Source organism: Idiotropiscis lumnitzeri, chromosome 5 (genome assembly GCF_059441095.1).
Source record: "Idiotropiscis lumnitzeri isolate Australia: NSW breed Sydney's pygmy pipehorse chromosome 5, RoL_Ilum_1.0, whole genome shotgun sequence".
Classification (NCBI taxonomy): Eukaryota; Metazoa; Chordata; class Actinopteri; order Syngnathiformes; family Syngnathidae; genus Idiotropiscis; species Idiotropiscis lumnitzeri.
The window spans coordinates 19,469,512-19,494,559 of record NC_142395.1 but is presented as its reverse complement, the minus strand read 5'-3'; the positions used below and the strand labels follow the sequence as shown (position 1 = coordinate 19,494,559).

Genomic DNA, 25,048 nt, shown 5'->3' with positions numbered 1-25,048 from the left:
TACAAAAAGAATCTTCACAATTGTGTTAGAAAATGCACATGATTTAATTTATTATGAAACAATCAATTATTACATTCTAAATAGTATACGTTGTTTTAAAATACTAAAAATAAAACATTTCCTCTTTACTTTCCTCGTCTTCTTCCTCTCCTGCTTTTATTACCTCGACCTCTCATGCTTCCCTTGAACACAGATTGAGCAGTAACCATAGCAACTTTACCATCATTACTGTCCTCATCAGAGCTGCTGCTGCTGCGCTGTCTCGTGTGCGGTGGTGCACTCTTGGAGGCCTTCGTTAAGTGCGACTCCTGGCTAGCGCAGCTCACATCATTAAGAGATGCAATCAGAGTTTCTCCAATTCCCTCCGAACCCAAAAACCCACCTCCCCGCACAGATCCGTCCCGTTCGGTCACACTTCTATTTTCAGCTTTCTTCTGGCCCTGTTCTATCGTCTTCCCTTTCTTGGATTTGGTCGGTGACGCAATTTCCTCGTCAGACTCCACATCCTCGTTTCCGTTCTCCTTCCTTTTCATGCAGGTGATGGCACGGCGGAGACGTTGACTTCGAATCGCCTGCTTTTCTTGTTGCTCCATGCGGAAGAAGGTGTCAATCCGCATCTGAGTCTACAACAAGACAGCGGAAATATTATGTAAGGCTTGTCTCTAAATAGATCCAAATGGATTTCTGCAGCATGCAGTGGTGGAGGGACTATAAACTCAACATTTTTTTGAGAGGTACAAATATTTTAGTGGAGTTTGGTTGTCTGATTCCTTTTAGGCAAGTGGGCGTGGCCTTCTTTTGGAAGGTTTTAGACGTGGCAATCAGTCTCCCAGAAAGATTTTTTGAAATTCTTCAAACTAGGCACACAATCACATTCCAGTCGGAGGAACAATTCTTATTCATGTGCAAATGACCTGTTGTGTGTTAAGTTGCTTGATCACAGGCTGAAGCGTCTCTGCTGTTTTTCTACTCGCCCACCCGAAACGACTTTGACAGAATGTAAAAGGTCTGGTTAAGGAAAGGGTGTACCATCTTGTGCGACATTCTTATGCATTCATTTGACCTTGAGTGGAAGGATATTCTTTGATCACGTCCAGTTGCGGGCGTCCCCAGCTGAATGAGCTGTCTGACTCGTCCACGGCGGGCTGCAGGTAAGCCTGAGCCACCGCAGGGTTTGGGAAACCGGGCTGAAGTTTGAGCTCCCTCAGCTTTTTTTTCACTTTGGTGTCCCGAGGATCTGCAGTCAAACGCTTTTTCTCTTGAGCCTCTGACCACCACATACTACAAAGACAGAACAATTTCTACATTCATGTAATATTTAATGAAAGGGAAATATATCATTTGTGTTTGGTATTTTCTGTCCAGCCTCAGCCAAAAGTTTCATCTGAATTGGACTCAATGTTCCCTTTAATTTTATACACGTTTGTGCGTTCACATAAACACCCTGAGCTTTCCTTGAACCACGGTGAGCAACATCGGAAATCCACCAGTATCACACTTGTCCAAAAGATTAGAAGAGAAGAGATTATAACAAGCAACATGATGTATGTTATACAGAAAAAGAAAAACAAAACACCTTTATATCAAAATAGTATGGGGGGAAAAATTGCGTTCTCTTGCAAAGATAGTGAGATAATGCGAAGTTTTTTTTTGTTTTTTTTTAAATCCACGTTTATGTACATGCGGATCATCTTCCGGCTAAACGAAAGAAACAAAGATGGCGCATGTTCACCCATGGGCAAGTTTAATAAAATTTTAATTTGAATTTAGCTTGAAATATAAACAAACAAAAGACATCTGAAGCGAGTGCTAAACAAAAGATCGCTTGACCACAAGAAGCGTTCAAACTCAAAGTCCTTCTCTGTGATTACTGCTGTCTCCGATTTATTGTTGTCTTTCAAACAGCCGCGCATCAGAGGCTAGCGTAGCCCCGGAAATACACAAATGCGCAATTAACTAAAAAAAAAACCAAACTGAGTTATCTTGCAATCTTAGCGAGCAAAAACACAGTTATTATTTCTTCCATAAAAAATAATTAATTGAACCTCAAAACAATTGTGTGGTGCTCGCCAGCGTCACTGTGTGCGCTGAGAAGGTGAGGTCCGTGCGCCATTGCTCACGTGTGCAGCTTAGCAGGAACATTATTTGGACGGGACATCTTTGTAGGATGTCTTTTTAAGCTTTGGACTATAAATTATTAATTACTAATAAACGATTGTGATGGTCAGGTATAACAATAGTTTTGCCCAACACAGTTTATAAAACTGCTCTCACAGTATCAACTTTACAAATGCGTGCGGCAGTGAAACACACCTGAACTGCGTTAATGGCTCCAGCCCATGTCCAGGGAATTCATTCAGGATTTCCATACCAGTCACATGTCCCACCCCAGGCACACCGTCGGTGTAATCACTTCCAAGCAGGTAAGCCAGGTTGATCAGTTTGGTCCTGTCCAAGCCTGTGATGAAGGACAGCAAAGCGCAGAGAAAGAGAGAGAGACAGTGGATGTTGGGTGTATACGTTACATCCGCTATCAGGACAACAAGATTAACAACGGTTTCAGATATACGAGATGTAAACACATCGGATAAGCACTTGGCTGCGTCCTCATTGCCCCTGTCAACACAATTTTGATTTGTTTCAATGTATGAATGCCTGTAGTCAGAAGAATAACATGGCAAAAACTGAATTTATGACGCGGTATATACAGTACATCTGAAATTAGATTGGGCTTTTTAGATCTGCACACCTGTTGTATGTGTAGTCAATCTGAAAGGTGTAGAAAAACGGTGTACAGGTGTTCTAGTAAAGACCTTTTCATCAACGCTTGTGTGTTTGGATGAACCATATTTCGGTAGTCAGTGGAACAATTATACAATAAGAGTCGCGCAGTGTACTTCCAACCTATTATGAAACCTTTTTCACTTTCTATAGGTGTGGTGACCAGATATCCCCGTCTATACAATTTATTATGTTCATATTCAAATAAAATAAAAATGTCTTTTCGGATATGGAGATTTTTCAAATGCGCAAAAAATAACAACACAGATTAAATGGAGGCCACTGACCCAGTTGGTTCTGCACGTCACTGTACTGGTAGTGCTCCACATATTTATTCTGGCTGAAGAAGTTCTTGTAAACATGTCGCCCTCCAAACAGCCAAACGTCCGAGTCGTCAGTTATAGTCCCGTTGGTTTGGTCGGCTCGGTCGAGTGCGGCGCACTGCGCCTCGGCTTCCATCGGTGCCACCAGGAATGGAATGCCGAACAGTCGTAGGAGCTCCTGAGGCCACGAGAACAGCAAATCAAAGTCATCTTATTCAAAGTCAGTTCCGCAAGTTTTTACAATCGCAACAGTATCACCAAAGCTCAACATTTTTCTATTTTGAATGCATGTTTGTCAAAATGCTGTTTTTTGGAACTCACCTGGCTCTCCAGGTACATCTGACCCGTGACGGAGTTTGCCATCCTCTCCTGCTGCTGTTTCTGCTCTTTCAGATTGCTCTGCTCCGCCAGCAGAGAACTCTCTAGAGACTGCAGCTCATCCTGCAGCACAAAAGCAACACTCTAAATGACTTGTCAAGAGTGTTGAGACACACTTCTACACAAAAACAAACTACGCTAATTCATTGAGCTTACCACATCAAAATCTTCCCATTCATTGACTGCAGGAGCTGAGCAGGACGCTTTTTCTCTTCCCTCGTCCAACTCTTCCCCCTCGTCCGTCTGCGTTTTCTCGTCTTGCTGTTCGTCGAACTTCAAAGACTCGTCAGGAATGGTGGCAGCGCTGGACTGACTTTCTGCTTGCATGGTCTCATCTTCATGGATCTCCTCTGCAATGGCTTCACATTCCTCTTCTGATACGTCAACGAAGCTCTCTAGGAGAATTTTTTTTTTTAAATTTTTTTTAATGAATGAGAATTTATCTGCGTCGACTGTTACCATCTGATTGACCGTCATCACTTTCTGGTTCAACATCAAGGATGGTCTGTAGAGCGGTGGATTTATTATTTATCTGCTCAGGCAGCTCAAGATGTCTTGGCGCACCCATGAGAGGTTTCCCATGTGGATGCTCAGACACACGAGCAGCTTGTTCTTCCACAAACATCATTCCCTGCTCCGAGTCGCCTCTCTCGTCAGGCTTTCGCTGACTAAAACATATCGTCCTCGCGTCAGTCAGTTCGGCTTTGAGCATTTCCTTGTCCTTGTTCACGTTACTCGTCTCATCACTCACATTTTGCCCGTCAGATCCTTCCTTCACTTCATGACGAGCTGCGGCAATGAGAAACGCTTTATTTCTCTGTCCAATGACTTCATCCATCCAATCTGAGCCGATATTTAACAAATCAGTGGGTGCATCTTTTCCTGCGGTGTAACCCTTGAAATTTGTTTTTTCTTCGACATCTTCGATAGTGTCAGGTTTGTCGTTCTCTTCCTCAGAACTACTGATGACGATTTGCAACTTAGTGGCAGAGCTGACGCTTGGATTCCTATGCTTCAGTCCATCCTCTTCCTCTTCCTCCTCAGCCAGAGCTTGTTGGATGGCGATCAGAGTACGTGGAGAGACGCTGGCATCGCTCTCTTCCTGTTTCGTCGTCTCCACATCCGAGCCGTCACTCATGGCGGCCTGGATAGCCTTCATTGTACGAGGTGAAGGTGGCGAATCCAGTTTCGATACTGATGCTTTACAGTCTTGTGAACAGGAAACTTGCTTTTTGTCTTCGTCCTCGGACACCGGTCGCCACAAAGGCTCCGGTTTGTCCACTGCTCTTTTTATAAAGCCTGCCAGGGCGTTCCCGGTCCAGGGTGCAGAGGCTGGTTGGCTCGCTGAGGGATTTTTACTTTTGGTAGAACCTGCAGAGCAACAATCAATACACAGTTTGACCACATTATATTTGAATACGACTGATAGATTTGCACAGTTCTCATAAAATATAACAGAAGTACAAGAAACACATCTTTTAGGATTAGTTTAAAATTTGAACTGTTATGTAACAACAATGGAATCCACCTGCTACCTTTAATTGACTAATTAAGTGATTTATACATCTTTTCGCTACCACTTTTTTTCAGAACGATACCAGTACAGCGTTCAGTCTGGGTATAAACAGATACCAATTTCAAAATTGACAAAAAAAAACAAAAACAAAACTTCATAAAAAAAAAAATAGTATAGTGCCAACTACTGCATAGGAGGAGTTACTCAATGCATTTTAATTTTTTTTTTTTTGTCTAAAGTATCGGTGGCTGGTATCGACAGCCTCCACGAGACCTGACACCTTAAAAAACGGCTGATATATGCCCGATACCGATATGCATCGATACGCGCCCATCTCTACTAAAAACAGGTGTCTTTTAAATCTAAATTCAAATGAATAATTTAAATAAAAATATACATTGATCAAAGCAACCTCCTGTATAAAACATATTGCTTTTCGTGATCCAGTGTAATAATGCTCAATATTACATTTGCTACCCGTAACGCTACAGGATAAGCTATCAAGAAAATGGACGGAAGGTAATTAGCTGTAAATATTAGAAAAACCTCACCATATGATACACCACTAAAGACTATTTATTTTAATACAATAAACTAAACATTATTATATTTGTGAAGCAAGTTTTTTTTTTTTTTCAGAAAGGTACAGTACTGGATCTGGATGCACGGTAGCGTATCCAACGTTTTCAATGTGAGCATCTATAGTCTATAAAATACGCCGACAGCAAAAACTTGCAAATCCATGTTGAGCTCGCCTTTAATGAGGATGTAGTGAGAGTTGTCTTCTGAAACAAGTCGACGTGACTCAACGTCATGACTCTGCTGGTCTTGTTCCGAGAGCTGAGGCGCGCTGCCGGCACTGCGCTGGTTCATCTCTTTTTCCACTCCCTCCAGACGTTGATTGAGCTTGTTCCTGTGCAGCAAGCCGGACAACTGGTACTGGGAAAAGTCTGTGGAGAGCTAGGAGTGAATTTAGAAGTTAGGAGGCATGCGTGCATTTATGTAGCTGTGTAGAGATGAAGGGTATGACTGAGGTACCTCGGGGGGTTTGTGGTACAGTGTCCGACGCCGCTTTGAAAATTCTTTCATATCTTTGAGGATCTCGTGCCTCATTTCAAGTGGCAGACAGGCGAATTCCTCTGAGTTGATGTCTACAGAGTTGGGGTCCGCATACATTTCTTCCCCCTGCGGGATACAGCGGATGCTACTCAACTCAACATTATTTTATGGAGCACATTAAAATATTCATCCTACTCAAGTCAGGCTGAGTGTTTATCAGTTGTGAATGCATTACGAACACAATGACAACTGACGGCAACAAGATAAGCACAGGTGCAGGAAATGTACTTTTTTCTTTTACCTGATAAGTATCATCATCTGTATCCTCAGACTCTTTCTCTTTCTCCTCCTCTGAACTGTGAAAAAGATATTTGGGTTTGAATAAAGGGTTGTATATAAAAATGAATAAATAAATTAAAATGTTGAAGAAATTTCTTTCATCATCAAATTAATCTCAACTTCATTCGGAAAAGACACCATATATGTTATTCTACTAACAAGTATTGTTCTTAATGGCTTTTCAGGAGTGTGAATATAAGAGTACAGTACTCGATTAATCTGTTGATTATTTTGTCAATTGCGTGATGAATTGATTAAAAAAAAATATTATTTCAAATTGCATTGCACAATCAATTTTCGGGAATTATGAGCCCAATAGAAGTTTGGTCTGTAACATGTCAGAAAAAAAGGCAAAACTGTTTAACAGCATTTTCCAACATAAAAGCAATTATTGGGATTCAACACAAAGACAATCAGCCCACATTTGTGGAGGACTACTAAAAAACTGGGTTATATTTACTGTTAAGAAGTTAAAATTCTGAGCATTTGGATGATTTATAATTAAAAACAATTTGATTATCACAAAACCCTCATTTGATCATTGATTAACCGATATAAAAAACAAAAGAGCATTTTGGCCGTCTGACCTGCTTTTCTGTTCCTCATCGACTTGTGCCAGAGCTGGTAGAATGAACATATCATCCACCTCATTTCGCTTCACGCTGGATAGGCTGGGGAGAGGATCCTTACTGTAGAGAGACAAAAAGTTTCGTCCTCGTGGATGTATATTCATTGGTCCAGATGTTTGGCCTTTATATAATTTGTTAAAAGCACCTGTCTATGATGCTTACCTGTCACCTCCAAGCACAGCTTTGATAGCTTGCCTCTTCAGGAACGTCTTGAGGAGTTTCTCATTAGTCTTTTTGGACTCTTGGCTCAACTCTTCCTTCCTTTGCCTCCTCAAGGCCTAAGAAAAACCCCAGAATGAAAACATAAAAGGCGTGCAACCGTGTCCATGAGTAAAGAATCCAAAGTGTGCACCGACCAGTGTTTGTTTCTTCAGCAATGGAGCATCGCCATCAAAGACAAACACTGGCCTGATGCGAAAGAACAGCAGCTTGCAGATGCGGTGGAAGAGAGTGAGAAGGTGAGCGTTGTGGACACTGTTGCCTTCACGATCTCGGACCCCCTTCACGGCCTGATTCAGCCATATACTGATATCTGTTGGTGCCAGGTTAAGGTTCATGTTCGAGAGAGCACAGTTCATAACGACATTACAATTGAGAAAGAGGGTGAAGTGATGAGATGGAAACGTTTGATTAGATCCCCTAAAGTTTGGATACCAACAGCAAGAATTTTACCCTCCAGGGTCTCTGGATTAATGGGTTTCCCTGTGCTCTCCAGCAACCTCCAAAGTCCGTGCACTCCCATGGTGCAATTTAAAACTGCATGATAATATTAAAATTGTGCAATAAATAACCACACGTACAAATCAACTTTGTCTCGTCGTAGTAACAACAAATCTGTCCGTGGAGCAACCAGAGACGATGACAACGTTTCCGGCATCATTTGTACTTTAGCCCTGGTTCCGAGCTGTCGGCTCGTGCTTCGACAAGTATATCCTTCATCAAATGACAGTTATCGGTTATGCGACTGTATGAAATTATATTATTTGGGATTTTACTGGCTATTTGAGATCCAGAACAGAGTCTCAAATGTTTTAGAAAAACAATATAGCCTGAAAGACCTAGCTCAGGATATAATACACAGAATTCTACAAACTGTATCCGGTAACATCAACAGCTGGAATGCGGAGAACCATTGTCAAGTGGTATGTTGCTCTCAATATGATCTAGGTAAGTTAGATCTAATTGATAGAACTACTGGGTTGCTTCTTGCGACTTATTGAAGAAACCAGGGCGTATTTGCGGCGGCTTCCTCCAAAGTAAGCGCTCAATTCGCTAGCCTCAAAATTAGCCACGTCGGGAAGCAGCAGCAATCTTCATCTGATTGCATTATCAGCTCCCCTGCAGTTAAACGTGACTGTCGACTGCTATATAAAAGCTCTCGTCACGTGTGTGTTCTTAACAATTATGTATTTTCATGTTGTGTTCTATTCAGAGTAAATGCTGGAATACCCTGGACGTGGATCCTTATTTTTGCCTCGGACATCTGCTCAGTAGCCGACCCCCACCATGTCTACTGCTGTCAGGGGTACGTAACACTCACACAAACTCCTAATATCCGTAGGTGAGGAAAAAAGATTTTTGTTTTATCATCAAGACTAGTGTCACTCAAAAGTGCTTGGAAACAAAAGAAAGACGATGGTTTAAACTGTGTCACTGTTAAGAATTAAGAAAATTGTGACATTTTAATAACTTAAAAATGTGGGCAAAAATTGCCGCTTGTTTCAAATTAAGACAACAGAATGCCTGTGATGAGTGTTTCAGAAAAGGAATGTAACGGAGGCCACGCATGTTGTTTAAGTGTGGTCGAAATTATTAAAACAAGTACGAGTTCACAAGCTGCATAATAATGACAATTAATGAATTACATTAATTAATTAAGATTAACGAATTATTTGGAAGGCGGCACGTGGACAACTGGCTAGCACGATGGCTTCACAGTTCAGAGGTGCAGTGTTCGATTCCGGCTCCGGCCTTCCTGTGTAGAATTTGCATATTCTCCCCGTGGCTGTGTTGGTTTCCTACGGGTACTCTGGTTTCCTCCCACATTACAAAGACATGCATGATTTCTTAATACGAAGAAGAAGAACTCACTTATTTGGAATCGTTGGAAAAGCAATTGCATTTCTTCATTTGGGGGCATTTGTTTCAATCCTATCTTCCAGATTCCACCCGTGTTCCCGTAAGAGTTGCTGGCGATGGCATGGAAACTGCGAAAACGTCCTCCGCTACGGAGGTCAACGCAGATGCACTACTCTCAGGTCTTTCTGCCGTTCCCATCATCAAGGCAGCAAGTCCCAAACACAGCCCCAAGTCTCCCACTCTTCCTCCCCCTGTTGCCCCACAACCCCATGGTGTACTCCACCTGGGTAAAGTGAGTAAGGAGACCTGCATGGAGGTCGAGGCCATAAGGATTGTTGTCCCTCGTGCTGCAATAAGTAGAAGCTGCCGCGTAGCCGAGGCGAAGGTAGATGCTGGCCAACATGTGGAAGAGCGAAGTTCTTCCCCGCAGCCAGCGATGGATGATTGGAGAGGACAGCTAGAGAAGCTTCAGAACTCTGAACGCAGGCTTCTACAAGACAAGGAGGGCCTGTCCAATCAACTGCGTGTGCAGACAGAGGCAAGACACACACTGTAGATAGACGTTAGACGTCTTGTTTCTTTTTTTTGCAGGCATTCTAAAAATGATTACTTTGTGATGTATGACTAGGTGAACCGTGAACTCAAGAAACTGTTAGTGGCATCCATGGGGGATGACCTGCAGTACCAATTTGAGCGTCTGGCCCGCGAGAACAATCAGCTGATTCTGGAGAATGAGACTTTGGGTCGAAGTTTGTCGCACACGTCGGAGCAGCTGGAGCGCATGAGCATCCAATGTGATGTCTGGAGGAGCAAGTTTCTGGCCAGCAGGTATGAAAGAAACAAAAGTGCCACGTTGGCCAATTTCGATCACCACCAGTGACACAGTTACTCTTTTACCGCTCATTAAAGCAGACTATCCAATGAAAATCTTAGTTTTAACACAGTCAAATAGGTATTAATTGTGATTTGCTGTTTTCGCATAAATTGGTTATCCTGTCCGGCTCCATGAATAATTTTGACCTCTGTGCCTTTCAAAGCTGAGCTTCTACTTTTCCAATTTTGATGCAACTCTTTCATTTTAGCTTTAAAGCACGTGTGCCAATTCCGATCACATGAGCTACAACTGTTTTGCATTTAGTCATCCTATTGTGTGGAAAATAGGTTTGAAGGCACCACTTCAATGTCTGTGTAGTCAAGTTAATTGGGAGATGTCAGTGATTACTTAATAGTAAAGAAAAAATTGTTGTTGATGTTGTACAGTGGAAACAATTAAGTGGACGCAATAAAAACTAGGGCAGACCAGACTGACATAATTACCTTCTTATGTGGAATGACACCTTTGAACCCGCCTCATTGTGTCTCCAGAGTGATGGCAGAGGAGCTGACAAATGCCAGAACGGTTCTGCAGCGTCAGATCAGAGAGGCACAGGGCGCCATTCAGGACCTGCTGTTGGAGAGAGACGAGTTCTCGAGGGAAATGTTGCTCACTCACAGGTGACGTACATACGGAAATAATTGTGTAATTTTAATTTTTTTTTGTCTATACAAGGCACAGGTGAGTTGTTTTAATATTAATGTAGCAGTCCTTCCCGAACCTTTTGTCGGAATGTTTTAAACCTACACTCCCGTTAGTGAATGAAAAACTTGTAATTCCACTGGTCAAATATATCCACCTATTTTTACAAAGGGATAACATCCCATCACATTTTTTAGGAGTGTAACTTTTTGTTGAATGACTAGTTTTCATCAGCAGCATTTACCGAACGTTTTTAAATAATTTAGAATAAACACAAATGCCAAAACAAGCAATGGCAAAATAAAACATAAGGAAATAAGAACATGAACAAGACGTAAAATACATAACTGCATGAATAGATATTATCTTATCCTTGTGTTAAAATTGTAATAATGTTGACATTTATTCTAAAAGAAATATATATCTTTTGGCATGATATTTGAATTCATATTTATTTTTTGGTACTGTCATCAGAATGTATAGACCGGGTAAAATCATATTTCCAAACAAATCTCCATATAAAAGTAAAATTTGAAATATAAAACACTTCGGATTTTGAAGCATATCAGCGGCTTTCAAAGTCAAAATCTCACTTTCAGGAGTTGATGTGATTAATTCTGTCCCTCTGCCTTTGTCGTTGCTGTCGTCAGGTCCCTGGAGCAACTCCTGGTGTCTTTGCAGTGGGGCAGGCAGCAGACGTACTACCCCAGCGCACAGCCGCTCAGCACGGGAGAGATGGCAGCGGCCAATCACAAACTAGCGGATGCCATCAACTCTCACCTGCTGGGCAATACCTGCAGCGGTGTGGTCAAAAGCAGCAGCAGAGCGGCAGCCGACCAGCTGTGCAGCACACCAGCGGAGAAAATGGCTGAGAAGGTTCATAATTGTCGCATTTATGGGTCAAACTACTAGTTTGAATTACCACTGTCATTCGTGAAATTCAACGGCTTGCTGATGTGCGTTGTAGGTGCTGAAGACTTTAGATCCAATCTCCTGCGCGGAAAACAAGGCAGAGTCGCCGCTTGGTGACTCATCCCCCTCAAACTTTCTGGGCAATAAGAAGAGCATCGGCAGGTTTCACCCATACACTCGCTATGAGAACATCACTTTTAACTGCTGCGAACGCTGTACTGGAGACATCCTCGTGCTCTAGAACACCATCGTCTCAGTGCTCAACAACTCGTCTTTTTCCAACAAGTGTGCTCAAACTTTTTAAACAAATAATTTTCAATTTACAATAACCCTTTTTTCCCCTTCTGTAAACTAAAAATCTCAGTTTTCAGCCAACGTTACGAATTTCTTGTTCTTTGTAAGCACAAGAACTGTTAGTGCTTTTAAGTAATTGCCAAGCCAAGCTGTGTATTAGTACCTTAATTGGTGTCAAATTTTCTGTATAGAATTGGAAGTGCTATATTGCAATGTTGTACTGATCCTGATTAAGGATCTCCTGTTTTGAGATTGTTTGCATGTTTCAGAGTGATTACATCAAGCAGTAAAATGCAGTTATATTTTTGCAGCTGTTACATAAAATACTAGTTAAGTTGAAATGCATAGGAAATTTAAAACTTGTATTATTTTTTTCTTTTAATGTCATTATTTTTGGGCAGGGAAGGACATTGCTTTGTAATTAATGAATAACTGTATCTTTCTCAAAGTTGTCTATTTTTGTTTTGTTTTGCTAATTTAATAAAGACCAAAGCAGGTTCTACTGTTTAAAATGCCTGTTGGGTAACTATTTGTAGGAACCCCTAGAAAAGAAACAGCAATAGAACAGAATTAAAGTATTTCAATATTTTATTCACTTGAGTATGACATTCTCACGAACGTAAATGGAAACAAAGTGTCCGTTTTTGTCATGTCCTTAATCATCATCCCACCACTCCCTGTTTTTGCTCTCACGTCTTCCTTGCATGGTACTCTTAAGAGATGCTCGCACTCTAGTCGCAGCTGGTCGAGATGCACCAGACACTTGCGTCATCTCGGTAAAGCCAGACTCTCGTTTGGACTTGAATGCACTTTGGTCCCCACTTCTGAGTGTCTTGTGACGTTTTGGACCTCTTTGTTTTGAATACCTGTCCCCATTCTCTCCTGGTCTGTGATTGGTGACTTGTTGCTGGTTGTGGTAAAAGCCAACATGCTTCCTCTTGGGCACAAATTCTAGTGCCTCCTCCCATTTCCCCGTTTCCCTCATGCATATCATTATGCGTATCATCTGGTCCAGAGTCAGATTTTTGGCTCCCATCTCCCAGTTGAGGAACTCGTCCAGTGGTAAACGAGCTGTTGCCAACTGGAGACGCTTGGCATTGGCCATTGACAAACCGGAAAGAATCGACCGGTCTACGAGAGCGCCGATGATGTAGACTTTGGAGTGGTCAAAGGTACGGAGAACATTGGGGGAGTCCGCAGTGAGGTAAACAAGGCGATCACGAGGAAATACATCAACAGCATGAGCGTCTGTGTTGGTGATGAAGAGGCGATCCCAGGTTTCAGCACCATAGCGCTTGAGCAACTCCGTCATGTAGGCTCCATCTGGTTGTAGGTTACAAAAATGGAGATGGTAAGGCTCCTTGGCACGTCTGTTCCATCCTTCCACCTCCATCAGTTGGGTCACTGTGTTTCCAATCTCCCGCCTGGACATGTTGGACTCGTAGCTCATGTCAAAGACCAAAGGCTGGTCAAACAACATGGACTGGGCGCTCCTCCAGGCCAGCAGTCGGTCCAGGTTGCGATTCCAGAACTGGAGCATGAAAGTGTTTCTGAATTCGTTCTGATCCCCATCTGTGATTTGATCTTTTTTCTGCTGTAGTGATGCTTCCCTCTCTGCTTTCTTCTTCTGCTGCTTCTCCTTGCGTGCTCTTTTATGGCTTTCCCTCAATGCCAGATGTTTGAGGTACTTTTTTCGAGCTGACCTAGTGGTGAGGTCTGCCAGAATCTGCAATTCATCATCTGACATCTCTTGAGGTACCTGTTTACCAGCCAGTCGCCACATCGCAACCAGCTCCTGAGCTGCCACCAAACTGTTACTTGAACTCCCTTCTGGGATCTCATCTTCGTCACGCGCTTCTTCAGAATCAGCGTCGTCTTGTTCCGCTGATGAAGCTTGGGATCTCATTACGGATTTCCATTTGTCCAAGTCGACGTTCTCCTTTTTCTGTGGACTCCCAGTACTGAAAAGATGACTTGGTTGGCGGGGAGAAAGAGCTGGTGAAGCCCCGATTGCATGCGTTTTGTAGACTCGGGATAACGCAAACCCGCCACTCTTCCATAGTTCATTTAAATGTCGCTGAGTAAAGAGTCGTCGCAACATGGCAAAACAATTGGTATGATGCGGAAGTAAAAGTGGCAGTAGCAACCGGACAGCGACTGATGCAACAAATCTTATTTGCACAAGTTGGGATGTCTCACAAATAATTGTAGTACAAAATCACATTACGCCATGATCGTCACTGCCACCGAGTTGATCGATTATTTTGCAGTCCACGCTGGGTAATCGTGTGGAGGTCACGTTGTTTTGCAGTGTAACGTTAATAGATGTCGTGCTGAAACGGCGAATCTACATTTTTTGTTTAATTTTGCATTAATGGAATAAAATAATGGAAAAATGTTGGCGTTTGTTTGTTTTTTATTTAAGTGTACATTTGTTATACTTCTCAAAAGATAAATGGAAGCAATTATTTTTCCCTTGAAAAGTAAAGACGACGTATTTTCCTCACGGTAAACTCAAGGTGTTACACTGTAGTGACGACTTCCTCCGAAGGGAAACATTTGCCGATCCTGAAAATGAGTTTATTCTTGCCAAAATTGACCTGCAAAAAAGACATAGACGACGTTATCAAGACAGTAGCAGAAAAGGTGGTTGTTTTGAGATTTGGGAGCGACGACGACTCGATTTGTCTCCAGCTCGATGAAATTGTAAGTAGATAAAGTCATCTATAATATTAGTTAACTATTTCCTGCCTGAGTATCTAATCGCCGATTGTGTTGTTTTGTAGCTGTCAAAAACGGCTCATGACCTGAGTAACATGGCCTCCATCTACATAATCGATGTGGACAAAGTCCCGATTTACACCAGATATTTTGATATCAGTTACATCCCATCAACTGTGTTCTTTTTCAATGGCCAGCACATGAAAGTAGACTACGGGTGAGTACATCTTGTTTGTTAAACAAAGCACATTCCACATGCTATAGTGAGACTCTGGTTAAAGGTTTATACATATATAATTACAGCATGGCTAAGGCCCAATGACTTTATCTCAGTATTGTGTCAAGAAGTACAGAAAAAAATCTTGAAACAAAATATTACACAAAATAAAAACTGTTTTTGCTTCTCTTCAGCTCGCCAGATCACACAAAGTTTGTTGGCAGCTTCAAAACCAAACAGGATTTCATGGATCTTATTGAGGTCATATACAGAGGAGCCATGCGAGGGAAAATGATTGTCCAGAGTCCCATCGATCCACAAAATATTCCCAAATATGACCTCTTGTACCATGGGATTTGAAGTGAACAGTTCCTCGGTATGAAACTTGTCAACCATCATATTGATTTTGGTCTTACCAAAGAGTACTTGTTGGTAATTGTTACCGTGAGCAAGAGCTTTGTCGTGATTATTGTTTGAATGGCGAACTTACATTTTATTAGCATGTGAAATCAGATTGGTGGACAGGAATGTCTGAAACGCTACACTGCTATGAATGTTTTTTAATCATATAAACTGTTGTCATGTTTCCTATGGAAAAGAGTTTGGTTTCGTGTGAAATGTGTAATAATACAAATGTTAAGTTGCAATAAAGTTTTCTATTTTGTCAATAAATCTATGATCTTTTCCAGCTCTACAATATCTTGGCATTATGTATATATTTGTGTGTTGGGGTGATAGGGACAGTCTTGAGAAATTTCCCAAAGCAATTAATGGATTTTGTGTTAACTTGTGGCCATTTATGGTACAATACTCGCTGCCTTTTTCTAACTTCATGTTCGCCAGAGACATTGTAGACTAGAACACAAAGTGTAACTAAAGCAAGTTTAACAAGGAAGAAATAAATTCAGTGAACCCCGAAGAGCTCAAATTATCATTCATTGGTTTAAGGTCCAATGCTCAGCCACCACTATGTAAATAAAAGAATCACAACATAAAATCAGAGAATTGGCGAACAAGCTTTACTTCTTCATTTTGGCAGAAATGTAATACAGTACAAGAATATAGTAAGAACTGCACAGTGATTTTTGACAAGTTGCCCATTAGAAAGCGTTCTTCGTTTTTTCTTCCACTCCTACTCGACAGGTGGCGCTAGCAAAAACCGAAAGCAACACGCGAAGAAGTGCGGACGTGACGTACACTACCGAAGCGTGCGACCTTGTGTAATACTCGGCGTAAAATAATAAAAATAAGCCCAAAATGTTCTTACGATCGCATTGAGCCGTCTTGTTTTAATTGTTGTAGTGCCTCTATCAGGATTCAGAAGATGATCTCGCTTATCAAAACTGCAGTGAGTAGCGTGGCCGCCGTCTGCGCCCACGGTCACCAAAACGGTAACTAAATTGATTTTGTCTGAAGTAATCACTTTACCATATTCCCGTCTAATTTCATAACGAGAGATTTTTTTTATTTTTACTATGTGTTTTTTTTCTTTTGGAATCGATATTAAATGTCTTTACGTAATGATAAAAACGGCGCGGAAAAAAAACTCAACAGAGTATAACGACAATATCTGTTAGCATATAGTCACCGTTATGTATAATGTTGCATATTTCAAAACTTCAAAACGGTTGTTTTTAATAATGACGCAGCGGTTATTAAGTTGTGTTGAATAGACGCTTGCAGCTTGCTTTGTGTCTAATAGGATGGTTGGATTTTGTGCAGCATGTGGTCAAATCTTGCCAATATCTGTGCCTGCAGGTCTTCTACAAAATCACTTAAGAGTTCTAACTGCCGGAATCAAGACATTTGAAATCCCTCCTGACTTTAGTGGTAACAATTCTTCTTGGAGCCTGCGTAACACGATTCACGTCAAACTGGAAGAATATTGCTTGCATTATAACAAAGTGGCAGTGACAGTTCATTTGCCTGTATTTTTGTTTTATTTAAGATGTGATCCTGCCAGAAAAACCCAAACTGAAGTTTATGAACAAGGTGCCCAATTTGAAAAAAGCTAAGAAGGAGATGAAGAAACTACGGGACATTCAAGGCCCTGCTCGGACAGCAAATACCTTCACAACTGGACAGTATGCTATAGTGGTAAGATCACCTGTACAGTATATTGTACGCTAGTCTAAATTCAGTAATTTATTTTAATTAACATTTCACTTCCATCTGATGCTCAGGCAATGGGAGGAGGCTACCTTCACTGGGGTCACTTGGAGATGATTCGTCTAACCATCAACCGCAAGATGGATTCCCATACTACATTTGCTTGCTGGCGCGTCAGTGCTCCTTACAAGCCAATCACACGCAAAGGGCTTGGTCAGCGCATGGGTGGTGGCAAAGGAGCCATCGACCACTATGTGACTCCTGTCCGCTTTGGTCGCCTCATTGTGGAAGTTGGAGGAAAGGTGGAGCTGGGGGAAGTGGAGCACATTTTGATCGAAGTAGCGAAGAAACTTCCCTTTCCAGCTAAAGTGAGACAACAAAAAAAGTGCACTTACCTGACTAGAAGAATTGTAATTGCTCATTATATTAATTATTACATTATTGTGCTTCCTGTAGGTGATGAGTAGAGAAAGCCTGGAAGCCTTTCATCAGACTCAGGCCAATATGGAGGAGAACAACCAGAACCCGTGGACCTTCAACAGGATAGCCAAAGGAAATATGCTTGGTATCAGGAAGGTCCTTAGCCCATTTGACCTAAAAAATCATGGACGCTTCATGGGCAAATTTTACTTCCCAGGAAGGGTATGACAGACCCCCACGACAGAGACCAACAATGTCATCTCTACAGCTTTAACTTCATAAAGCTTTGGCTTTTTGGAATACATATGACTCTACAAACCTTTTGCATTCATATGTTATTTTATTTGTTCTTGTGTATGTTTTCTTGTAAAATTCCTTTCATTTCATTGCATCAATAAAACCAGTCTGTTTGAGTGAAATAAACCTTTTGACACAATTATATACACAAACGTATTTACACATTAAATGTGAAAATACAATTCCCAAAAAGTTATAGTTCTTGTGTATTTGCGCATCCCTTTTGAGAGAACATTTTTCAATTAGTGTACACTGAAGCTTTTACAATACAAAATTAATTGTACAATACCTGCAATAGTAGTACAAGTAACAATTATTCCCAGCGAACATCCCGCAATTGGGACCTTTATGCTTACAATTAGATAACATTTTGAATACAAGTAAACGCCTTCACTCAAATGAATCAAATTGACCAATTGGCAACCATTGAAATGTATTATTTGTACGCGGACTCCCTCTAGCGGGACAGTTTTATTTTCTTGTTTTAAAACACTTGTTGATGTTCAAACTGCGCATAGTGTTACAGTAGCTTACAATAATAAACGTTCTTTTAGGAATAAAGTATGTCTTATTTTGTAAACACTTAGACCAATCAAGGTCCTATATTTAATATTGGCCATTGCTTTTTTCGATATTTGTCCCAGATTTTGACTCATAGGTGTTATTCAACTCAGCTTGCTTGATAACAGACAGAATAGAGATGATCTTGAGTAATTTGTTTGTATACTTAAGTAACATATTGCAATTAGAATTGCATACTTTGTGTCTATGGTGAGGATAAAGGCGTGTTGGCGAAAGCAATTTTCCCTGACAAGATTAAGTGAGGGGTAACTAAAATAAGCGCATGCGCGTTTGTATAAACCCTGGCGCGGAAAATTGTGTTCAGGAAGTAAACGGCCATTGGCATTTTGAAAGTTGTAAATAATCCGCTTCATAACTTTACAAGTCATTCAACATTTGCTTAAGAAAGGTTTTACAAGACGTAATCGCTGCTAAAAATGAAGCCATTACGTGGTTCTAATCGAGAAGCATCAAAAATCCCCATTCGCAAAAACAAGTCTAAAAAGAAACCGACTCAGCCAGCAAACCCAGCAGCAGATCACCCGGTAAGACAAAAGTAACGCTTCTGATTCATACCACGTTCTCATAGGTTACTTCTTCCCTGACAGATTTACTATATTTTACTTTAGGATTTACCGCCCACTGACGACAACAATGGCACAACCAAACGCCACAACTCGCCAAAGAAAAGACAAGGTCTGAATAACGTGTTATTTTCTGGAGATACTAACACAACCTTTATTGTCATTGGGCGACCTTAATGATTCACTGTACAAATGAACTTACACATTTTCAAATGATCACTTCTTCAACATTCCTAGAAAATCACAATGCCCCATCACTATAGCTACTCATGTGGTCCTTGAAGGCTACCTGGTGAGTACGTTACACAGACTTGTTAGTCTTATGTGTCTGTCTTGTCTGTTTCTTGCATCTTCTGCACAGCTTCCGAAACTGCACCCAAAGTCAAAGTTTCAAAAAACCTCAAGCAGATCCGAAGATCCTCCATCAATGCACTGGAGAATATGTTGAACCTAGCAATACTGTGGGTTGGCTTTTTTTTTTTTAACCGATTTTACAGTTCGACAGGGTGTCCCATATGTTTCCATACATATCGTTTTTAGCATGTTGGAATTTTATATTCAAGATAGTGTCAAATAAATTAATTTAAATAAAGTGCCACAAATTTATATCATACTGATTGTGGGATGGCCAAGCAGTCTCATGGTTACAATCGAATTGAACAGAAAACATTTAACCGGGTTGATCAGCAAAACATACCTTCTTGTAAGAACGTTAAATTTACTGGATGAGTCAGATTATCAGGGGTGCCGAGTGTGGGGTGAATGGGTCATCCATTTGACGGGGGCATCCAACACACCACACCCTGGCGATTAAAAAAAAATTCAGGGCTTGTCCTTTGATGATTGTAGATTAAATGATGGGCATAAAGTTAGGGAAAATTAAGCGTGAACACTCTAGTAGTACTCCGGTAGTCATGTAAAGCATATTACATAAATAAAAGTGGTTTGCAGAGAATTATTTTTATTTTTCCTTTGTAAGGAAACTTTTTGGACACCCTAAATGAAAAAAAAAATTGAAGTGCAATGATGCTCTTTCCTATGTTTTCAGGGAAACTCTTGGTTTGAGACGGACAGATAAGGATAGCCAGGAACATCTAAATATTGTGAAAGACAGGTAAGCCATAATTTGGAAATAGTAGTACAACTCCCTTGAAGCTGTCTGACTTAAGCAGAAGAATAATTAAGGAATTGCCTAAAAATAATACATTCCTACAATTAATTGTGTCGTAATTGATGCACTGGAGTGACCATATCAAGGCCAAGTCTTACATGAAATCCCTTTTTTAGGTTCCTAATTCGTTGCGCTGAGCTTCAAGTTCCAATGCAGAAACACGACGAGTTCGGACAGTTCTGGCAACGGCACCGGGAGGAGAGCAGGAACTGTGAAGCCAGAAAGCAAACTCTGACTTCTATGGAGGTGAGCGTTTCAGAGGTTGAACCAGATGCCGCTTCAAATCTCACTGCATTCGGTATCAAAGCTGATAACATCATGATTGTTATCACAATAAATGGACTAATTTCATATACACAGTCTTAACAAATGTTTACGTTCTTGAAGCGGTGCACTCATTTTAAAGTATTGTGTGCATGTGTAAGGGTTAAATGTTTTGTCTTTCCAGGAGGACCTCAAGGCAGTGGCACAGATGCTGCAGAGCACAGAAGAGCAGACGTCCTCTTTGGAGCACACATGCAGTTCTCTGAGAGAACGACTGGAAGAGGAGGAGGAGAAAGTGAAGGAGGTGCAAAACATCAAGTTTCAATTCATTTACATTTGAAATGATTTTAATTCATCTATCCCTTGCACATTATACTAGTGATTTAATTTGTGTAAATGAAGGGTCTCTGCAGAGATTGGCAGTGATGTGGAGTTGTTAGAAGTGTGGTCTTGTTCTGTCAGATTTTACAAAGACGCAAGCAAGCAGTCCTCGGCCTCCCTGCTCTCCCGCTTCGGAAAGATGAAACAACCTTAGAGGTGAGCATGAATGCTGTACAATTTCACAATAACATAAATGTGTTTCACAAAGACTTATTGTGTAATATCTGTTTCCATTGTTGGACAACTCACTTTCAAAAAGAATGTGGTTAAAATGGCTGAGTTGCATTTCCTTCCCGGAGGAACTGCAAGTTTGAAAAAGTATTGATGGAGTAATATGTAGAATATTGAGTAAAACATCTCTGCCATTCTTAAAAAAAAAAAGAAAAAAAATCACGGAACACTCAAAAGTACTTCCTCAGTGTTTTCATATTTTTATTTTTCCTCAGGCTCATTTGAGAAAACAGATCCCAGACAAAGACTGTGAGACCATCTCGCGCAAGCTGGGGGCAATCTGGCAAAAGTCAGAAGAGCGTAAAAAAAAAACCAAACAAACAAACAAAAAAGCCACAAACCTAATTTAGACGAGCACATACAAATCATGTCGAGATACTTTGTAAATTTGAATTGTTCCCTGTTGGTGGTGCTTCTTGTTCAAAAGGCAACTAGCTGCTACTTTTTTTGGTTTTTTTTTACCGAAGTGGGGAGTATTGCAAATGTATACAGTAACTGAGTACTCTGAGCCACTTCGTTTAAAACGATTTTTAGAATGTCAAAAGTATACAATTGTAAGAATAAAAGTAAAGCCTGCACCAAATATTCAGACTGACTGATTGATTCTTTGGCACATTTTATTCTGCATCACACGTCTTCATTTTTATACACTAGCTTCCTCTCTCCACGGGAAATGTCCTATAAAGATATCGTAGCATGGAAATTGTGTCTGAATGATCCAGAAGAACGTCTGTGAGGTCACATGTTATCGATGTTGTTGAGGTTCAGGACTGAAATTCTTCTGCACCACACTCATCAAACCGTGGTTTATAGACCTTGATTTTTGCGCTGGGGCACAGTCATGCTGCAAGACAAAACCTTGCCAAGAAAATTAAGGAGATGAAAAAGGCTTTTGGTCAACCACTAACCAAAAAATCCGTAAAAATACTGAGTAACAGTCAGTATCACATTGTGACTCGATTGTTTCCAATCAACTAAACAAATAGTGTGAATTCTATTTGCTAAATCTGGGATTTATTGAGCGATCTCTTGCGAATGGACTCTGTGGAGTCATCATTGAAGAGTCGTTCAATGGTCGAGGTGACCGAAGCTCGGACGGCACGGCCAAGGCCTCGGGCGGCGAATACGTAGAGGACAGGGTTAAGGGCACTCTTGGCGTACACGAGGTACAGAGAGATGTACGTTCCGTAAGATGCACTTTTATAAAGTGTAACCTTATCAGGTCGTCCTTCAGCCAAGGCCCGCACGAATCGACACACAAAGTAGGGCACCCAGCAAATGAGAAAAAGCAGCATGGTGAGAAAGAGCACCTGGTACATCCTGGCCATCCTGCGTGAAGCTGACGGGGAGGAAGAGGTCGGACTAACGGGCACGGATTGCTGAATTGCGAGCAAAATTGACAAATTGCTTCCCAAAAACACCAGCAGGGGAAAGATGAAACCCGCTACCGTCTCAGTGACAAACAGCCCGGTGTCAAACTGGCCACTTTCAAGGCACTGGTATGTGCCGTTGTGTTCTTTCAGAACAGCGCTGTGCAGGTAGGGGGCGGACAAAATGGTGGCGAGCAGCCATGACGAGCCACAGACCAAAGGAATGACCCAGGCGGGGCGCCGCAGCCGAGCCCACACGGGCCTCAGGAGACACAGGCATCGTTCCAGGGCCACGGCGCACACCAGGAAGGCCGACACGTACAAACCCAAGCCTCGCAGGAACATGACCAGGCGGCATAAGGCGAAACCGAACGGCCAACTGTTGTTGTGGGCCAGGTATCCCAACATGAGGGGAGTCCGCAGGATCAGCACCAGGTCCGCCAGCGCCAGGTTGAGGACGTAGATTCGAAAACTGCTGGCAGCGCGAGTCTCGCCCTCGCTGCCTCTGCGAACGAGATGGCGTCTGCTCAGTCCAAGCGCCCAAACCACCAGCATGTTTAAAGGTACGCCCACCTTTTGGGAAAAAGACAACACAAAGACTACTTGACAAGCTGTCAACTAAAATATTATACGCTGCATAAACATTAAGACAGCTGCCAGCCCAGGTAAAATGAAAGTACGTCTATATCCGTCAATGGTAGCGAATGAGTTAATTAATTCATTCAGTGATTTCTGAAAGTCAGATCCCAATAAATCAACACTCCGAGATTTCAAATTTAGTCTTTGGTTTTTAAAATCAGTGATTCCCAATGTTTGCTAACAGCAATTCTCTTTTCTCTGTGGCCAAAAAGAATTGTCTCAAGTTTGTTTCCGTTTAGTTGAAGGTAAATTTGGGTCATCCAGTCAAGAATTCGTTTTCGACAAAAACATGACATAACACCTTAATGGAGCCCTGAGTTTACTCCAAATTTTGGATAATCACAGTAAACAGTTTGTGGAAGATTTTGTCTTTTTTTTTTTTAGCCATTGTATAAAGCAAGGTCTAAGCAGAAGCGTCAAACTCATTTTTTTCCCCCCCTGAGCCACTAATTATGGTTTCCTTAAGGATGCCCATTAAGACTGAAAAAACCCCAAATGTATACTCACTTCTTCATAAGAAACAACTGCCCTGACATTTGATTCATTTTTTTAAATTTACAAGCTAATAAAATTTCAATTGAGAAGTCATACAAACTTATTGCACAATATGCGCTAAGAAATGATTTGGTGAAAGATTTTTTTCCAAAATGAACAGAACAAATCCATGATTTCCATTCCTCCTTTTGTTTTTGTGGGCCACATAAAATGACGTGGCGGTCCAAGGCTGCCGCTGCAGGTTGGTTCATGTCCTGTTTTTAAGTCATCAAATGCACTTACTTTGGCTTTTAACAATTTGAGATGTTGACTTTAATTGTTTTGTATGACATAATGTCAAACCAATGCAAGACTGGAACCTCCGAACCGTGAGGTAGACATGTTCACCACTTGGCTACCTTGTTGCCCCAAAGCAACCACTTTCAATATCATATTTCTTAGAAAACTTTGGCCCAGTCACAGAGGAAATATTTGTGATAAAGAGAATTCGTCACCCACCAGGAAAATGAGCAGAGTAGCAGTAATCTGGACTCCTCGGACTGCCTCTGCCTGCCACGAGCTACTCGAGCCGCCCAGCAGTTGATTCACTTTTTGTGTTTCATTCAGGGCAGCCATCAAGTGCATCGGGATACTGAAACGGTGACAAAGCACATCAAATTTGAAATTTTTTTTTTTTTTTTAATTCAACTTTTCGCAAAGCCGAAAACTTGACTCACCGGCATGTAACATGAACAAAATGCAAGATTGCATACAAGCATGGGGCTTCTTGTGCAACTTGCCGAAGATTTCCACATCGCACCCAGACCACATGTATGTACCGTAAACTTCTGTTTGCTTTGCAAACGGTCTAAAATCTAAAAAGTACACACTCTGCATTGTTTTGGTTTAGATGGACTTAATTTCCTGCATTGTGCCATAAAATGGAGCCTCTTGATACCTTCAATATGTAATCAAGCTCGTGTATTATACAACACGGGTGTTTATACAGTGGCTAGATTGGCTACACTTTAAGTGTCAATCAAGTGTCATTAGATGAGAACGAAACACGTTGTAGGCTGCACACTTAGATGATGCATGTGCTCGATGTTCTCGAACAGTCGTGACTAAATAGTCAAGAATGTATTATTTCTTGGAGCCGAAAGCTGCCTTGGGGGCGTCTTCAAACATGCACCTACGCCTCACCTGTTTTCGTGGGAACAGAACACATGCAGTCACACCTACTTAGGGCTACAAAATATAAAACAATCTTTGATCATTTGTACTCACTGCATTTGTAGAGCACATAGTAACCCTAAAATATTGCATGACCTCTAAAAGCCAGCGACGGTCCAAAGTAAAATGTGCAAATGGAAAAATTGGTGCCTTACCTTCTTTTGGGGTGTGCGGCTTAAAGAGATCTAGTTGGAGACAGAGAAAGACGGCCGGTTGGCTATTAAAATTCTCCCTCGCTCTCTCTCTTTCACCCACCTTTCTTTCCTGTGTGCGATTGCTTCACAGGCATCCTCCTATGAACGCTGCAGAAACATGTATTCAAATCCAATTAGTCAACAATCATATTTTTTTCCCTCCCCAACACAATGATCATTTGGCAAAGTTAAGTGCTATCTTTTGGCCTGATGGAATACTTAAAAAGACTGCAAGCAAAGACGCACACCAAAGATTAAAAACATTGAATAAAACAAACCGACTTATGTCATCTTTCATACAGCAGACAGTTATAGTTCCACTTGAGACAACGTAAGTGGAATGGTTTTATGCAACA

At 41.3% G+C, this 25,048-nt stretch overlaps 7 protein-coding genes across 10 annotated transcripts; 4 read left to right on the top strand and 3 right to left on the bottom strand.

The window, feature by feature from the left end:
- Positions 1-7,916, bottom strand: ercc5 (excision repair cross-complementation group 5). The gene is made up of 15 exons (XM_088296172.1): positions 7,680-7,916; positions 7,382-7,557; positions 7,188-7,303; positions 6,984-7,085; positions 6,359-6,413; positions 6,037-6,183; positions 5,754-5,958; positions 3,942-4,853; positions 3,639-3,877; positions 3,426-3,545; positions 3,069-3,282; positions 2,314-2,458; positions 1,081-1,281; positions 915-999; positions 1-623 (listed from the first exon to the last, which is right to left on the bottom strand). The coding sequence occupies exons 1-15, from the start codon at positions 7,765-7,767 to the stop codon at positions 126-128; spliced, it is 3,303 nt and encodes a 1,100-aa protein (XP_088152298.1). The 5' UTR covers positions 7,768-7,916; the 3' UTR covers positions 1-125.
- blzf1 (basic leucine zipper nuclear factor 1) lies at positions 7,856-12,417 on the top strand. 3 transcript variants are annotated; one of them, XM_088296176.1, is made up of 7 exons: positions 7,856-8,167; positions 8,458-8,550; positions 9,188-9,642; positions 9,733-9,932; positions 10,470-10,598; positions 11,271-11,496; positions 11,588-12,417. In XM_088296176.1, exons 2-7 carry the CDS (start codon positions 8,532-8,534, stop codon positions 11,771-11,773), a joined length of 1,215 nt encoding a protein of 404 aa, XP_088152302.1. In that variant the 5' UTR covers positions 7,856-8,167; positions 8,458-8,531; the 3' UTR covers positions 11,774-12,417. The 3 variants fall into 3 exon arrangements, with proteins under 3 accessions (XP_088152302.1, XP_088152301.1, XP_088152300.1); XM_088296175.1 differs by having other exon boundaries at positions 7,856-8,281; XM_088296174.1 differs by having other exon boundaries at positions 7,857-8,192.
- Positions 12,397-14,138, bottom strand: trmt10c (tRNA methyltransferase 10C, mitochondrial RNase P subunit). The gene has a single exon (XM_088296173.1). It carries the CDS (start codon positions 13,925-13,927, stop codon positions 12,482-12,484), a length of 1,446 nt encoding a protein of 481 aa, XP_088152299.1. The 5' UTR covers positions 13,928-14,138; the 3' UTR covers positions 12,397-12,481.
- A 191-nt stretch (positions 14,139-14,329) lies between these two features.
- On the top strand, positions 14,330-15,436 carry txnl4b (thioredoxin-like 4B). Its single transcript, XM_088296838.1, has 3 exons — positions 14,330-14,532; positions 14,613-14,764; positions 14,959-15,436. Exons 1-3 carry the CDS (start codon positions 14,401-14,403, stop codon positions 15,122-15,124), a joined length of 450 nt encoding a protein of 149 aa, XP_088152964.1. The 5' UTR covers positions 14,330-14,400; the 3' UTR covers positions 15,125-15,436.
- A 440-nt stretch (positions 15,437-15,876) lies between these two features.
- Positions 15,877-17,729, top strand: mrpl16 (mitochondrial ribosomal protein L16). Its single transcript, XM_088296477.1, has 6 exons — positions 15,877-15,984; positions 16,067-16,155; positions 16,523-16,594; positions 16,713-16,861; positions 16,948-17,241; positions 17,330-17,729. The coding sequence occupies exons 2-6, from the start codon at positions 16,089-16,091 to the stop codon at positions 17,519-17,521; spliced, it is 774 nt and encodes a 257-aa protein (XP_088152603.1). The 5' UTR covers positions 15,877-15,984; positions 16,067-16,088; the 3' UTR covers positions 17,522-17,729.
- A 734-nt stretch (positions 17,730-18,463) lies between these two features.
- cenpq (centromere protein Q) lies at positions 18,464-21,365 on the top strand. The gene is made up of 8 exons (XM_088296542.1): positions 18,464-18,696; positions 18,781-18,847; positions 19,097-19,196; positions 19,784-19,849; positions 20,023-20,152; positions 20,355-20,474; positions 20,633-20,707; positions 20,998-21,365. Exons 1-8 carry the CDS (start codon positions 18,589-18,591, stop codon positions 21,130-21,132), a joined length of 801 nt encoding a protein of 266 aa, XP_088152668.1. The 5' UTR covers positions 18,464-18,588; the 3' UTR covers positions 21,133-21,365.
- On the bottom strand, positions 21,124-24,673 carry LOC148337170 (C3a anaphylatoxin chemotactic receptor). 2 transcript variants are annotated; one of them, XM_088296540.1, is made up of 3 exons: positions 24,654-24,673; positions 23,785-23,917; positions 21,124-22,725 (listed from the first exon to the last, which is right to left on the bottom strand). In XM_088296540.1, exons 2-3 carry the CDS (start codon positions 23,908-23,910, stop codon positions 21,784-21,786), a joined length of 1,068 nt encoding a protein of 355 aa, XP_088152666.1. In that variant the 5' UTR covers positions 23,911-23,917; positions 24,654-24,673; the 3' UTR covers positions 21,124-21,783. The 2 variants fall into 2 exon arrangements, with proteins under 2 accessions (XP_088152666.1, XP_088152667.1); XM_088296541.1 differs by lacking the exon at positions 24,654-24,673 and adding an exon at positions 24,003-24,127.
- Positions 24,674-25,048: the final 375 nt, after the last annotated feature.